The sequence below is a fragment of the Plecotus auritus genome, assembly GCF_963455305.1.
Source record: "Plecotus auritus genome assembly, chromosome: 3".
Taxonomy (NCBI): domain Eukaryota; kingdom Metazoa; phylum Chordata; class Mammalia; order Chiroptera; family Vespertilionidae; genus Plecotus; species Plecotus auritus.
In genome coordinates, this window is record NC_137772.1 from 42,562,643 (window position 1) to 42,580,511 (window position 17,869).

The 17,869-nt window shown below is 38.4% G+C and overlaps 1 protein-coding gene across 2 annotated transcripts in view; it reads right to left on the reverse strand.

Moving 5' to 3' along the window:
- The window catches only part of UBAC2 (UBA domain containing 2), a 194,209-nt gene that overhangs the window by 49,484 nt on the left and 126,856 nt on the right, over nt 1-17,869 (reverse strand). For both annotated transcript variants that reach the window (XM_080659300.1, XM_080659301.1), the window contains one exon: nt 3,078-3,323. In XM_080659300.1, the coding sequence (XP_080515426.1) occupies nt 3,078-3,323 (246 nt within the window). The remainder of the gene's footprint in view (nt 1-3,077; nt 3,324-17,869) is intronic.

Below are 17,869 nucleotides of genomic sequence, written 5' to 3' on the forward strand. Positions count from 1 at the left end.
ACCAATGTTGAGCCCCAGTACACCACCATCACTCAAAGAGAACAAGCACCACTATCTGTGCGTTTGCAGAATGCTTGCTCTACTGACCAGGGTGCTAAATCACATCACATCAGACCACAAGGCCCACTTACAGCGAAGTGGGTGCAGCAGTGGCAAGACTATGGAATACATAAACCCTCTCATGTACCATACGACTAAGGAACTGCCAGCTTGTCACACTAGTGAGACAGCCATTTGAATGTGTCAGTGAAATACCAACTTGGAGATGACCCTACAAGATGGCACTCCAGGCTCTAGCATGCGGTATAAACCCTAAAAACCCTGCTAGGTCCCCAACAGTAAGAACACGTGGATCTTGGAAATAAGAACTGGAAGGAGAAGTGACCCTGAGTACCCTCTCTCTCAGTGCCCTGTTTGGGGAATCTAGGCTTCTTACCCCTGCAACTCTAAATTCCATAGGTTTACAGAGCTTGGCTCACAGGAAGGGAGCCCTTCCATCAGGAGAAAAAGCAAGAATACCATTACATTTTAAGTTATAGCTGTTAACCAGTTATTTTGGGCTCTTGTGCTAAATACTAGCAGGTAAGAAAAGAAGTCATTATCCTGGCAGCAGTAATTAACCCTGATCATCAAGAAAAGTTGTGGTTAGGGGCACAAAAACAGGGAGGGAAGACTATGTGTGGCACCCTGGTGATACACTAGGGTGTCTGTTGTTACTTACTCTCTTGCTGAGTTTTACAGTAATTGGACAAGGGCAGCAGACCCAGTCTGAGAAGGGCCTGGTGACCAGGAACTAAGATCCCACAGGGTATGTGTGGGTATGTGTCACTTTCAGCAACTAAGCCTTCCAGCCAAGAGTGAGGGGACTCTCCAATGAACAGTAGAGGAATGAGTTGATGGTCAGTGTGATCGTGAGACCTGCTGAGGCAGAAAGGGATGTAGTTTATCCTACTAACCTTCCTCTTGAAGTTTTCTCCAGGAAAGAGTGCCTCTGGAATCTTGGAAGAGCTGCTCCAAGAACTTAGGTAAACCAAGAAGATCTGAGAAGCACAGGGGGTGGGTGCTGTGGTCTGCTGCCCAGGTCCCCACCTCCCTCGCAACTGAAGTGCTCAATCTTCCTGCTGCTGGGGGTGCTAGAATGCCACAGTTCTCAAGGGACATGCCCCCTGGGGATGGTGTGCATCCAAGGAGATCCAGTCAGCCCAAGGTTTGCAATCTGCACCCAATGACTGGTTGGTGGAGGTTTAGTTTCAGCTCCTGTCTGAATTTGAGACAACCCGTAGGGGCTCTCCCAACTCCACAGCTTTCCATAAAATTATCTCAGGCCTTTTTTGTAACTGTTGTTCAAAGTCCACCTCTGTCCTCACCACCCCTGCCCCAGAGACTCCGATCTTGATAGTGTTCTCGATAAACTTCATGCATAAAAAATCTGCCTGGGGACTCCAATCTGAGAAATACCACTTTCCTGCCTTGTTCATGAGCACAAGAGCTATAGCTATCTAATGGGGGAGCTCCTCCCAGATATTCTTAAGTTAGCTCAGTTATATATTCCCCCAAATCTGCTCTTCTGATGTTGGTGAAATGGTGCTGTCACCGATCTATCCTGTTATCTAAACAAGAAATCTATGTTACTAAACAAGAATAATATGGTACTTTGTTCTCTCCTTCATAGCTCTAGGTTCATTCTACCTGGAAAATATTTATACTCACCATTACTCAGTTTTTCAGACACTGATCATTCCAAGTTCTCATACTTTTCATTCTTCCCTGTTTCCTTGAAGGATCTACCTTTTTCTGCTAAATATAAGACTTAATCTATAGCCTATGTTCACCTTGGATGTAATTCTCTTACAGAACTCACCTAGCACCTCGGTTTCATCTCTCAACCCTACAAAGTTGACTCCATGATCTACACCTCCATCTTTGACCTAAGAGAGATGACTGTGCTCTGTATTTAACTACATCATGGGTATCTTTATTGTAATGTTCCAGATTCACCAAATTCAAATACATCTGTAGGGAATAACCTTCACTTTCCTTTCACCTGTAGACTCAGCCAGTTGATAAGGGGCTCCCTTCTTCCTATCCCAGACATGAACTCTGAGACCTACATCTCCAGTGGGACACCAGGAGTGTCACAGCTGACTTCACTTCTTCAGACCACTGTGAGGTCTGCAGACCTACATCTCACACCCAAGGAAGGAAGGAGACAGGGAGATGGTAAGTGAGAAGACTATCCTCTCTCATATCCCAGAGGACAAAGAAGACAGGGACAAGAAATAAAGAGCCCAGCATACTGTATCATAGAAGTGTCAAAGAAAGATCAGGTTTGAAGTCTGAGCCTGACATAGAGTGTGGGGTAAAGTAGGTTTATAGTTGTGAGTACATGAAACACAGGATTCACTCTTACATTATTATTTATTAATTATTGTATTATTTCCCATACAAACAACTGTAAACCTATGTTTGCCTCACCCTGTATAGTTACCCTTGAAAGGGAAGTGTGGTATCGGATTGCTGGATACAGCAGTTTATTGTAGACAGTGCTCAATATTTCCTGATGATTGATGACAAGGCTAAGAAAACACAGCATTTATTTAATTAATTCATGGGTTGTTCCCTTGAAAATTTTCTTACCTTCACAGTCTCTCTATTTCAACCAAAGAAAATTAAGAAGTTTTATATTTGCTCTTCACTCTAGAGCACATGATAATAAGCATTTTAACAGGAAAACACTGTGGCTTTTACAAGATTTTAAAAACAGATAAATATCACGTCTTGTTAACTAGGTTGGTGTTTCTCTAAGAAATAGTCCTTATCTAATAGAAGCGGAACAAGAATGTCCAGTTTGACCAGTCTTTTGGCTGCAATTTACTCTTTCACCTTAAAAAACAACAAACACATCACTAAGAATAGGCACTAACAGAGACCTACATTCTATTTGGAAACTTGTCAAATATCTACACTGCAATGCACAGGAATAAAATGTAGTCTCTACCACACATACAGTCACACAGAAGATGTTTACTTAGGCCATTGAGTATTTCTGAATTTTTAATGATTATTATTATGCTTACTTGCTGCTGTCTTTGTCGCCTCGCTTGTGCAAACTGCGAAAGCATCAGCTGCCGATCGAGCAGTTCCATTCTTTGCTGCCTCTGGATGTCTACTGTGGCCCCCATCCCGACTCTGGCTTCGGTGGTAGGTTCTGAAGATGAGAAGATGGGCTCAAGCGTCCAAGAACAGAACTTTGCCATCCAGCTTGGGATGTACAGCACCTGATGAACTTGTAGTATTTTGCTGTTGTAGCAGATACCGGAAATCTAAAAGAAAAAAGTCCAACTGGATTGTTTAAGTGTAATAAAAATTTAAAGAACACATTTAACATAGAAATCAATAACCACAAAATACTTCAGATGGTATTTTTCTTCATTTCAGCAGTTAGGTGATAACCAAAACTCCTACCAAGTTGCAGAATAGCTGTACAAATCAACAAATAATTTCATTTGCTCAGTAAACAAGTTTTATTTATTTATTTATTTATTTTTAAGTTAGGAGAGGTAGCAAAATCCTAACCATTTAACACTCAAAGTACTGGTGAAATGTTTTTAAAACAATGTTTTCATTTTTTAAAAAGCCACAAAAGATCTGATTATCAAAATACTTTCACACCAACTCTGTGGTTACTCTTATTGGCATATGGCCATCAGAGAGAGATATTGGCAGAAAACAACTTTGAAGATCAATGATGTAACCCAGCCATATAATAAATTTATCAGAAAACAAAGGCAATGTAAAATTTACATAGTGTCTTAATAAAATTTTCTGTTGATTTTTAAAAATCCTTGCCAATAGTTAGCAATTAACAATCCTATTTGCAAACAAGTCTATTTTCATCTTTAAGGTAATATATGTGGCAAAAGAAGTCTAAAGACGGTCTATGGTTTTCTAGGTGAAAATGAATGAGTATGGCTATTCCTTTGTAAAATCTTCAATTTTGTGAATTTGATTCTTAGATAAGAAGTTATTCATAACAAATTAGAGCATATTCGATAACTTTATGTCTAGAGAAAAGTACACTTTAATGTTTTATTAATAAAATTAATTAATTAGGAAAGAATTTATTGAGCACCTGCAATGCACCAGGCATTGTTCTAGATACTTAGAATACAGCAGAAGACAAGATCAAGGTCCAACTCTTATAGTTAACAGTGGTCAATATGGAGAACAGACAGTAAACAAGCAAGCACACAAAACAACTCCAAGCAAGCTCTATGAAGGAAAGAGAAGAAAATGACTTGGAGCAAGGACTTTCTTTAGGTAGGGTAGTCAGGGAAGCTTTAGAGGAAGTGACACTTGAGTGAAGATCTTAAGGATAATGGGGTACCAGTCATTTGAAGAATTGGAAGAAGACCATTTCAGTCAGCAAAACAATAAATGCAATGCAGGAATGAGTTTCGAAGAATTTATTAGAAATCTTAGTGGAGATATCAAATGAGTAGCTGAATATACAAATCTGAAACTCAAGAGAAAAATTAGCAGAGATAAAAATTTGGGAGTCACTGGTATTTGATGGCATTAAAAGCAATGAGAACCTATAACAGAAGAAAGAAGAGGCCCTGGCTGGGTTGCTCAGTTGGTTGGAGCATTGTGCATACATCAAAAGGTTGCACGTTCGATTCCCAGTCAGGGCACATTCCTAGGTTGCATGTTCGATCCCTGGTCGGGGTGTGTATGGGCGGCACCCCATTGATGTTTCTCTCTCTTTCTTACTCTCTCTCTCTAAATCAATAAAAACATATCCTCAGGTGATGATTGAAAAAAGAAAAAGAAGAGAGAACTTCACCTTGAATCCAGGGTACACCAATATTTTGGGGATGAACAGAGCAGGAGAAGTCAGTAAAGAACCTAAGAAGAAACAGAAGGAAAACTAGGACAGTTTAGTAACAATGAAGCTAAGAGAACAGTGTTTTAAGATGGGAATACTAGTTATCTATGTTTAATGCAGCTCAGAGTTCAAGTGAGACAGAGAGGAAAAGGACCATTGCATTTGGCAAAATGGAAGCTTTGATGACCTTGTTAGAACACTTTTGGTGCAGTGGTGGGAGCAGAGGACACACTGGAGTACGCTAAAGAGTGACTGCAGAGGACTTTTGGTTGCAAATCATATCCATGCCACTTATCTCAAAAAATGGTACAAAACAACAAAGAAATCAAAAACAGAAACAAACTTCACATTTGATGAAACTAAAAAGCATCTGTAATCCTGACCCACATTAACAAAATGGAAAACACATTGTATAATTGGAAACCACTTAGTATATGGGAAGAAGGGTAAATCCAAATGCCAGCAAGAGGATCCCCTGGAGCTCAGACAAGGCTCAGGCATTAGAAGCACCAGGTACTGTGGAAGGCCAGAGTGAAATGGAGGGTTCTTAACTCTGTAAGAAGCAAGCCCAATTCCTCCCCATACTCAGCACAATGACTGTTTCCTCAGCAAGAAGATAAAACCTCTGAAGGGCATGGATCAAGGAGGCTCTGAGGAGGGTAGAGCAGGTCTAGGGCTCCCCACAGGTGAATTCCATAAGCAACAACTATAAAATACTTAGAAATAAATCTAACAAAAATATGTAAGGCCTTCATAGAGAAAACTACAAAACTGTGTGAGACATTAAAAACACACAAAACAACCCAATTCTAGAAATAAATACAGGAATCACATCCATGAATGGGAAGGAGCAAAATTGTTAAAATACCAATTTTCACCAAATCAATATGTAAATTCAATATAATTAAAAATAAAATATTAACAGAGTTTTTATTGGTGTTGTTATTGGAATTTAAATGCCAATCCTAAAATTCATATGGAATATTTAAGGATTAAATTTTTAAAAACATACTGCCGTGTGAAAGAAGCCACGCATGAAGATTGCATACATTATAATTCCCCTTCTGTAAGTGAATGGATCTGAACTATATATTGAGTGGGAAAACCATGAAGTCAAGCATGAAGGTAACTACATGTCCCAGGAGAGCTGCCATGGGAGGGATGGGCCTTGGGGGCGGGAAGTTCTTTGATCCTGTGTGGGATTACATGGTGTGTTCACTTTATAGTGATTTGTTTGGCTTCATGACACTTGTAGTTTATGAACATTTTGGTATGGGTTACATACTACAATAAAAAGATTTAAAAATAAGGAATAAAGGATACAGAAGAGCCAAGGTAATTTTAAAGAAGCATAATAAGGCCTATTAGATTTCAAGATATGCTATAAAGTTTAAGTACTTAAAATAGTGTGGGCTCTCTGTAGAGCTACTCAAACAGACCTAAAGGGCAAGAACACAGAAGCAGACTCTTAAGTACAAGGGCACTTGGTATACAGCAGAAATGGGTAAACCAGAGGGAAAAGGATACACGAGCTACACGTAAGGATAGAAACAAGGCTCCCTTCCTGACACCATACATGTCAACTCCCAATGGATTAGGGACACAAATACAGTGTAATTTACAAAACTGTAAATGTTTCTGCACAAAATACAGAAGGAACATCTTTTTGGCAACAGGATGGGGAAGGATTATTAAATAAAACACAGAAAGCACAAACTAAAAAAGAAAACATACTTTCATTTACTTTATAATTTAAAAGCTACAGTATGCCAAACATTACCATAAAATGAAGTGAAAAGTCAAGCAAGAGTCTGGGAAAAGGTACTTAGAATTTCTGTAGTCTACAAAGGTAGTGTTCAGAACATATAACTCTGTTCATTTATAAGAAAAAGACAATCAACCCAATTTAAAAAGCAGACAAAATGGCAATTCCAGTAGAGGAAACACAAGTGGCCAACAAATACATGAAAAGATGTTTGTTCCCAGCTGTTTTTAGGGAAATACAATATAAAATGAATAACGTTAAATATAATAATATACAACATGTCAGTAAATAATGTTTGGTGAGGATGAGAACTGAGAACTCACACAGTCCTCGGGGAAGGGGAGTGGTACAGCCACTGGAGAGCAACTTGACCACACAGTCCTCCCTCTGCTCCTGCAGGAGGACTGGGTCCAGGACCCCTGCGGATTGCAAAGTCTGAGAATGCTCAAGTCCCACAGAAAAAGTGGTGTAGGATTGGCACATAACCTATATTTGCATACAGGCCACATTGGGTATGCCTACACATCATTTCATTCTTGTGGATTCAGTGTAGTACTCAACATGTGGCAAATTCAACTTTTGATTTTCAGAACATTCTAAGACTTCCCTCCTTCCCTCCCTCCCTCCCTTCCTCCCTCCTCCCTTCCTTACTTCCTTTCCTCTTTCCCTCCTTCTCCCCCCCCCCCCCCCCCCCGCTCTCTCTCTTTACTTATTTATATTTTTGATCTGTGGTTGGTTAGATCTGCAGATGCAAAACCCATGGCTACAGAGGGCTGAGGGCTGACTGCACCTAGCAAAGCTGGAAGAATGCTTTAGGGAATATTCAATTGCAATGCTATCTGTAACAGCTAAGAAATGGAAATGTGTCCCCAGTAGAGAAATGGCTAAACAGTAGTTTAGTCATCTAATGGAAGACTAAATAGGACTTAAAATAAATATACTCAGTGTACTAATAAGTTTTTAGAAAGGTACCATCCTATATAATAAAAGGGTATTATGCAAATTGACCCTAACGGCAGAACAACGGCTCAACTAGTCACTATGAGGCGCACTGACCACCTCTAGGTTCCTCCCCCTGGCCAGCAGGCTCCGATCGCCCGATAGCAAACAGGGAACCAGGGGTGGGTGGTGGCAGGGGATGGGGCTGGCTGCGGGCAGCTGGGGAAGATGGCCCTCATTGCAGGCCAGGCCTAGGGACCGTACCTGCACATGAATTTCGTGCACTGGGCCTCTAGTATATTATATTCATCTTTTTACAAAATCTCAAACACAAAATCTAGTATTTACTGTTTATGGGCACATGCTTAAATAGTAAGTACAGATCCAAGGACAGTGGTTTCTTCAACAGCAGGATGAGGGGGAGAGGGAAGAGGAGGTGTGTGTGAGGTAGGACTACCTGTAACAAATATACCTTTTTAGAAAAAGAGAGAGCAAGTAAATATGGCCAAAAAAGTATAAATAAACTGGAGGTGAGAAAATAGAAATTCCTTTTCTGAAGTTCTGGGTAGTGAGAAAAACAGAAAACGGGGTTGTAAAATGGCAACAAAATATGAAAAAAAGTGATCAGAACAGTGAGATTTGAATTAAATAAAAAATTAAATGTTTTCATTTTCATCTCAAGGTATAAATGTAACCATGATTGTGAACTTGTCCATTTCTCCCTTTAGTTCTGTTTGTTTTAACTTCATGTATTTGGAAACTGTTCATGTATGTGGAAGCTATTAGCATACATACCATTATAATTGACCCTTTTATTGTAACAAAATATATCTCTATTTTTAGTAATACTCATATAGAAATCTATTCTAGTCTGATATTAACATGGCTATTTAAACTGTTTCCATGATTTATCTTTCTTCATCCTTTTACTTTCAACCATTCTGTCTGTGTTCAAAGTGTGTCTTATAGATAGCACATAACAGTTTCATGTTTTAAAATCTAGTCTGACATTGATTGAAGTGATTAGCTATTTATATTTAAAGTACTTATCTTGATATAGTTAGTTTTGCTATTTGATTTCTATTTGTCTTAGCTGTTTTTTATTCTTCGTTCCCCCTCTTCTATTTTAAAAAGTCTTTTGTGTTAAATAAATATAAAAAAAATTTTTTTTAGTAATATTGAGGCATTTTTTTCTTGTGTTTGCTCTAGGGCAGTGGTCGGCAAACTGAGGCTCGCGAGCTGAGCTGCGGTTTGCCGCTCTGTTGGCTAATGAGTTTGCCGACCACTGCTCTAGGGAATTACAAAATGCATCTTTAATTTATCACAATGTGCTTAGAGTTGATACTGAATTACTTCAAGTAAAATATATTTTAAGAATATAATTCCATTTAACTGATGTGCTACTATTTAGTCTTACATATTATACTTACACATAATAAATCCATCAATATGGTGCTATTTTTTGCTTTATGCAATTATGTCTTTTAAATAAAGTAGGAAAAAAAATAATTAAAAGCACGTTGCTTGTACTTACGGAGTTCACAATTTAGACATGGCCAGTGTACACCAAAAGGTGGTGGGTTTGATTCCTGGTCAGGATGTGAGCAGGAAGCAACCAATTGATGTTTTTCTCTCTCTCTCCCTTCCTCTCTCTAAAATCAATTTTTAAAAAGAGTTCACAATTTAGTAGAGGTTCTTAATTATTTTTTCGGGGCGGGGGGGGAAGGATAGGTTATAGATTTCCTCAAGAAACTGATGGAGGTTAAAAATTGTCCCTTCCCTGCCCATATCTACCCCTGCCCCCACCATCATTTATATGCTTACAAAATGTGCATTCAATTTTAGTCAGACGATATCTTCTGAAGAATTAGAATATCCTATCCAGTAATAAACAAATACATTACTGCAAGTTCTGGCAAGGATAAAACAGGGCTTTTGTGCTCATTTGCTTACAGTTTGATCCTAAAAGCTGCTTCCTATTTGAATGTATACTCTGGAAGGGGAAGAATTTTGGTTGGTCTTGATCACTATTTGGCCTCTGTGCCTAGAACAGCAGAACAACACCTGGCACATATTAACTCCCCCATGTGTATTTGCTGGGAGAACAGCAAGTGAATAAATGCTCCACTAAGATAAATATGTTATCTTAGATATTTTAAAGGGAAATTGGAAAGTTGCCAGTAGACATACTTTTTTGATCCTAAGTTTGTACTTTCCCATATGACAAAAAGGTAGCGTTCACTTGTCTATGCTTCGAGATAGTATCAATTACTATATACTACCTTACATTTACACATTACTTTTTACTTTCATTTCCATTATTTCATAAACCCTTCTCATAGTGGGAGTTCTGAATGAGAGTTTTCTAGAAACTCAAAGTTTGTGAAAAAAGAGGCTTTAAATATAGACCCATCTGCTCCGATTTGCATGCCATACTAGGAGGAGCTCTCACGAAGGGGGTCTGGCAAGCCTTCAGTGCCGGGAAGCCCACGATCCAGCTGAGAGGCCAGGACAAGGGAAGCAGCAGTGGCAGTGGCCGGTGACAGGCAGGAGTCAGGTTCAGGACGACGAGACACAATGAAAAGGAACAAGTGGCATGTGCCTGGGAAGGCCAGCTAGCCCTGGAATCAGAACATCTAGCAGCAGGGATCAGGAACCCAGCTAGGAAAGTGGGCCCAGAGGGCGGGCAACCAGGACTAGAAAGTGTCATGCGCCATGTGCAGTTGAAAGCCTGGGACAAAGAGCCAGGCCACAACTCTGGGTTAGAGCTAGGCGCTCCCCATAAGCCAAGAGGAGAAGCTATTACCTCACAAATCTCATGGAGAATGTAAAACAACAGGGAATTGTTAGGCCATTAATAAAAGTAGACATCAATTACACACTTACTTCAGATTATCAGTCCTTTTAGACAGGGAATCATGAAATATGGCTCATCAGGCAAACAAAGAATTTAATTTGCTGGGTAGAAAACATGCAAAACACTCTTAATTATAGACAGTAAACCTCACTGTCTTCTCATCTTGTTCAGTACCAGTGTGAAACCACAGCAAGCAAAGATGAGAAATCATGACCTGACAATGACTCCAGGTGTTTGTTGATCTCTTTCTCCAGCCAAGTGTGGCTGAACAAAAGCCACAGAGCAAACTGCACTGCCAGGGTCCTTGAGTGCCACGGCTCCATCATTCAAGAAATGATGGCCTATTATCTAATGGCCTATTAGGGCAAACACAAGAGGTTGTTTTCCCAAGGGGCAAAGTAATGAGAGTTACTCTCAAGACAGGGAGGAGCCAAGAGAATAAATGGCCCCTCACACCTGGACCCTTTTATACAGATTTCATTTGCACTCAAGTCCTGAGGAAACCAGATCCACTGAGGCCCCATTTATTTATTCAACACATACTTACTGAACATCTAGCATGTGCCAGGTTGTGTTCTAAACACTGGGATGCAGCAGGAACAAAAGAAAGAAAATCCCTGCTCTTATGGACCTTACATTTTCCTATCACTCTTCTTCACTGGAAATGCTAAGAAAGAAGAAAGGAACATTGGAATATGTAGGCAAATTAGGAATGCCTGAAGTTATTTCTGCCTTTTGCGATGAATTATGAAATGTTTCTGTTCATGGCAAACAGAATCAAATGGCTTTAGCACTTATTGAAAGCACTTACTATCTTGTTCTTTGTCAAGTTCAAAAGTGACTCAGATGAACTCCCTATAGCTCTCTTATCTCTTTCAATATAATTTGAAGTATCCAATTAAAACAATGAATATCCTTCTGATTCTTGGGTACCTCAGTTGGAATAGGGACAGAAGTTAGACTAATCACAGACTATTTTTTTCCTAACAAATTGTCTTAGAAAGCTGCTCTAAGCTTTCCTTTTTGTAAAATTATATACCAGGAGGATTTAGTTAACTGCATAAAGCAGAAAACTGCAAATAACAGTGGCTTATATACAACAGAAGCTTATTTCTCCCTCATGTTAAAAAAAGCTCCGACTATCTTAACTGCATTCCAGGCAGTAGGAAGAAAATAAGGACAAAAGAATAAAAGGCTACTACTTTAAGAGGCTTCCCCAGAAGCTCACCAATATGTAAGTTTACAGCTTAATGGATGCCAATATTTAATGTGATGACTATACCTAGATGCAAAGAAAACTTGAAAATAAGATGACAGTTTTGTTTCGAAGAAAAAACACACAGGGAGACAACTCAAATCTCTAGCATATGGATTAAGCCTTAATTGGGTATTTTTAAAAAATATATATATTTTATTGATTTTTTTACAGAGAGGAAGGGAGAGGGATAGAGAGTTAGAAACATCAATGAGAGAGAAACATCGATCAGCTGCCTGCTGCACACCCTCTACTGGATGCCCGCAACCAAGGTACATGCCCTTGACTGGAATCGAACCTGGGACCCTTCAGTCAGCAGGCTGACGCTCTATCCACTGAGGCAAATTGGTTAGGGCTTAATTGGGTACTTTTTAATATCTCTTTTAACAAGGAGACCATCCCTCTTTAAAATTATATTTATTTTAATAAGCTGATTCAACAAACTAAAAATTAAGAGGAAAATACGTTTATGTTGAAACTTGCTTCTTACATTAGACTAAAAAATAATAAACTAAAAATGAATGTGAAGATCTAAAACAACTTGCATTTATAAGAATAAATTCAGTGGTGAAAAACTCAATGCTTTCTAAGACAAGTAACAAGGCAAGGTTGTCCATTTGCCATTTTTATTTAACAGTGTACTACAGGTCTTACCTAGTGCAGTAAGGCAAGAAAAATAAAAGGCACAGATTAGAAAGGAAGGAGTAAACATATGAACCAAACATTTCCTGATGATGTGGTATGTAGAAAACCCTAAGGAATTCAAAGAAAAGCTATCAGAAATAATAAAATTTAGCAAATTGCAGGATAGAATAGCAATATACAGATCAACTTAATTCTATATGCTAGCAACAAACAATTGGAACAAAAATTATATAAACAAGTTCCACTTAAAATAGTATCAAGTCCACAAACCCTTTGGAATACATTTAATGAAAGAATGCCAAAGGTAATTAAGCTCCATCTTTTAAGTTTAAAGCAATTTGTGGGCATATTTTAAAGTCATCACATGGCAATCCTTCCCAACTGATCTATAGTTTTGATGCAATCGCAAGCAAAGTCTTAAATTTTTTTTTCTTTTCTGAAGAAATTACAAGCTGATTTAAAAATGCACATGGAGCCCTAGCCAGTTTGGCTCAGTGGATAGAGCATCAGCCAGCGGACTGAAGGGTCCCAGGTTCAATTCCAGCCAAGGGCACATGCAGGAGGCAGCCGATCAATGATTCTCTCTCATCATTGATGTTTCTATCTCTCTCTCCCTCTTCCTTCCTCTCTGAAATCAATATAGAAATATATTTTTAAAAAATAAAAATGAACATGGAAAGTCAATGTTCCTAAAATAGCTAAACCAGTTTTGAAAAAGAGGAACAAAGTTGGAAGACTTATATACCTGAAGACTTACCATAAAGCAAAAGTACTCATGACAGTATGATTCTGGTATAAGGACAGACATATAAGTCACTAGGATAGAAAAGAAAGTCAACAAATGGATCCACAGTGATCAACTGACTTTCAATAGAAGTGCCAAGGTAACACAAAGGTGATAAAACAACTAGTTATCGGTATGGAAAAATAAATCTTAACCCTTATCTAATAAGAAGTACTCTCAAATAGGATCTTAAACATAATGTAACAGCTAAAACTATTAAATTCTAGAAGAAAATATAAGATAAAATCTCTGTGATGCTGGATTAGTAAAATTTTCTTAAATAAGACATCAAAAGTACAAACTGTTTAAAAAACTGAAACCATGAATTAATCAAAATTAAAAACTTTGCTCACTGAAAGATATATTTACGGAAACAAACAGGCAAGCTGCATGCTGGGATAAAATTTTTACAAAATATATTCAACAAAGGGCTTATATTCAGAATATAAAGAGTTCTTTTAACTCAATTAGAAGACAAATGAAACCCAATGAACAAGTGGGTAGAAGATTTGAACAGGTACCTCACAAGAGAGATATACAAATGATTAGTAGGCACATGAAAACATGCTCAATATCACTAGTCACTAGAAAAATTAAAATTAAAATCGTAAGATACCATTACATGCCAACCAAAGTTAAAACAACTGACAATGCCAAGTGTTGGCAAGGATGTGGAGCAATTGGAACTCTCATGTATGGTAGTGGAAATGCAAAATGGTATGATCACTTTGTAAAATAATATGGTAGTACCTTATGATGTTAAACATACATTATCATATGACCTAGCAATTCTTCTCCTAGGTAGTTACCCAAGAGAAGGTAAAGCATATGTCTACATAAATATGTGTGTACAGATGTCATAGCAGCCTTATTTATAAAAACTCAAACCTGGAAGTAACCCAAATGTTCATCAACTGGTGAATGGATAAACAAATTGTGGTGCAACCATACCATAAATTAATACTTACAATAACAAGGAATGATGTATTAATAAAACACAGATTAATCTTAAAAACATCATCTTAAGTGGAAGAAGTAAAACACAAAAGACTTCATACTATAAAATTCCAATTATATGAAATTGTGACATAAAGAAGATCAGGGGTTATGTGGGAAGGGCTGTTGGGTGAGAGGACAGAGAGCAAAAGGAATAAAAAAAATGTTCAGGGTGAGGGGACAGTTTTCTATCCTGATGTGGTGGTGGTTACACAACTGTATACAATTACAACAATTCATCAAATTGTACCTTTAAAATTGAATTTTATTGTACAAAAAATAAAACTTCCATAAATAGAAAAAAATTTTTTTTCATAAAAAAGTGAATGTGAAGATCTAGAAAGATATGGACATTTCTAGACACATAAATCTTTTAAATTCTATAAAAGAGGTAAGATTTTAGCAGATTTAAAAACCATCTTTAGCAACAAAAACTTCTGATACCCTGAAACCACTTCCAGCTAACATACACTAACATGAGAAGACTTTTTGATAAGCTATGCTATTGTTTATAAATAACGAGTATACTCCAAATAACATGTATTTATTTTACCACAGTCCTTTCCTATACATTATTATCAAGGTAGAAGAGAAATATCAACATAATCAGCCCCAAAGAGAAAAAAACACTGGACACTTCCATTTTTTAAAAATCAGTTTAAAGAGATTAGTTCAAGGGTTTCCCTCTCCGTAGGAGAACAAAGTGAGGACCCCTGGGGAAATGCTCTATGCTGCAATTTACGTGATGATCTACCAGTAACCATCTAAAACTAAAAAGGATGGCTGTTTTCCTGACAACCTCTTCCCTATCTTTATTTCTTTTTCCTTTGACCAACAGCACTACTGAACTAGCTAAATATATTTTAAATTATCCTTTAAACTTTCTCAAAGCCATTCTTTACTTCATTTTCTTATACACGACAATGAGAGAAACACCAATGAGTTCGTTGAAGATAAGGTTTGAGCTGCAATCTTTAATCCATTAGAAGGAGGACCAGTTAAATATCTTGATGAACTTAGGAGAGAAAGTATAGCTAAAAGTAGAGGCTGCCAATGGGACAAAGTTTTCTTGGATTTTGGTTGGCCCACAAAATTCATAGGGAAAGCTGCAGAAAGCTGTCATTGACATGTGTCCTTCAGCACCTCTGCGTGCTTTTAAAATTTCTTCATATCCAGGATCTCTCTCCAGAATCCTGTCTCCACTGATCATCAACAGGGCCTCATCTCACTGATATAGCAAAGGGAAGATCTAAGAACAGCTTTGTACATAAGTGTCTTGAAGTTGAAGCAGACAAAGGTGAGAGCCTTGAAAAGTGCACTGGACCAGGAGGAGAGCACCTGGCCTTTGGTCCTGACTCTGTCACCTACCAGTTGTGCAACCTGATCTTTAAAATGGGAAGTCCCGGTTCTCCACCTCTGTAGAGATGGAGTCAAGAACCTGGTAAGGCAGCACACGTTGAAAGCATCCTGACAATCATGAAGTATCACCGTGTTTTATAAAACAGAGATTATTTTGATAATATTGAATTCTGAAACTCAACAATTATATACAGAATGTAGACAAAATGCCAGACATTGTGCTAGGCACTAGGGATTATAAGAAACTAGAGGCCTGATGCACGAAATTCGTGCACTTGGGGGGCAGGAGGGGATTTGGCGTCCCTCAGCCCAGCCTGAGCCCTCTTGCTCCAGGACCCCTCGTTCCTTACTGCCTGCCTGCAGCAGAGGCAGGAGAGGCTCCTGCCACCGTCGCTGCGTTCTCCAGCCGTGAGCCCAGCTTCTGGCTGAGCGGCGCTCCCCCTGTGGGAGGCACTGACCACCAAGGGGCAGCTCCTGCATTGAGCATCTGCCCCTGGTGGTCAGTGCGCGTCATAGTGGCCAGTTGTTCTGCTGTTCAGTCAATTTGCATATTAGGGTTTTATTATATAGGATAATGTCTAATTCCTAAACTGGAGGACAGGGCTTACTCAGAAAAAATTTCAGAGTTGGGACTTAAATGAGTATGATATTTTTTTCTAGGAAAAGAAGGGACCTAATGATGAAAGAAGGAATAGAGTTGAAAGAAACTGCATGTGGCTATGCAAAGTTTTCTCTTAAGAGCATAGACACTAAAGCTAGGGAATCTGCATTTGAATCCTATCTCCACTACTTATCATCTTATATTCTTTGCAAATTACTTAAGTTCTCTGTGCCCCAGTTTCTTCATCTATAAAATGGGGATAACAATTCCTACATCATCAGCCTTTTGTGAGAACTAATTAAGATAATATTTGTAAAGTGCTTAGGAAAGAGCTATATTAGTCTGCTTTTTCTAAGTTATATTGTATAACAAATTATCCCAAATTTCAGTAGCTTATCACAAAGATTTATTTCTATGGAGGAACCCAGTAGAGGGGGGCATCAAATATTTTGAACAAACAGAAGTATTTGAAAAAATAACATAATCCATCACAAATGCCTGGTATGTAGTGTGTTTGTTAAAGAAGGTAGTTGCACAATGGCACAGAATCCTGATATAGGACAAGTAAACAGTAAAGTTTACTTGGGAACAGTAAAATATTCAGGGTCACTAAACTATATGTATGATACACAGAGGTCAGAGGTACCTGAAGAGGCCACATTTAGAAAGAATTTGAAAGGAGGCTAGGTTTTTGACTACAGGTTAAAGATATGTTGCAGTAATAAAAGTGTTTATGGCTATATTTTATAAGGAACTTCTGTGCCAGTTTTATCAAGACATTGGTGTAACTTCATTTGTTTCCATTGAACATTTAAAAATCAAAGTCTACTAGTCACTCCCTTCCTTTGTAATCCCTGTCTATAAAACATTCCTTGTCAGCCCTGGATTGAGTTGCAATTGCCTTGATAAGGCAGAGGACAGGTTTCTCTTAGTAGGCCAGGCTACCTAAGTTCAGGATAGGGGAAGGGGACATAGAGAAGAAGGAAAGGGCGGGTAGACAGAAGGTATGAGTGAATCAGTGTTAGGGAGGAGGTACAATGTACCGATAAGCACTTGATTCAGTGTTGGCTTTATATATACTATTTTAGTTACAAGAAGGTGAAAGCAATCTCTAAATATGAATGTCTTCTAATGTCTTCACAAGCTCAATCAACCTCACAACTCTAAACAGCCTTGACTTCCTTCTTCAGCATCTGTCCTCATTTTCAATGAACTGCTAGGAATAATCTCAACCCCTAAAATTCAACTGAAACCCCTGGGCATCAGATGTGTTATCTGACCTGCTACACTGTACCCTTCTTTGGTCAACCTGGAGAAGAAATGTAAGGGAAGAAAGAATAAGTAACAGAAGAAAAGGAAGCATGAAGAGAAGAGAAAGACATGAAAAGCAAGGGAAGGCACAGAGGGCCTAACATCCCATCCCATTCACCAAGGGAGCTCCAAAACTTACTCCAAAGCAGTTCAAATTTCCACAGATTATGCTAGTCCTTAATGTGATATCATGACTTGGAAAGCCAATCAACATAAGGTTCTGTGTGGTGCTTTTTCTTTTACAGACACCACAGGACAATGTTCTATTTTGTCTGTAAAACTACTGGAGTGGGGACGGGGTAGAGTGAAAAGCAAATCACAGCCTACAAATGAGCCATTCTGACTCCTTCAAAATTGCTCATTTTCCCCTTCTCCTTCTCTGACTTACAAACCCTAGTAAAACTTCTATAATCTTGTACCATCAAAAAGTTTTTTATTTGTAAAGCTTGAAAGATCCCCACTACCTACA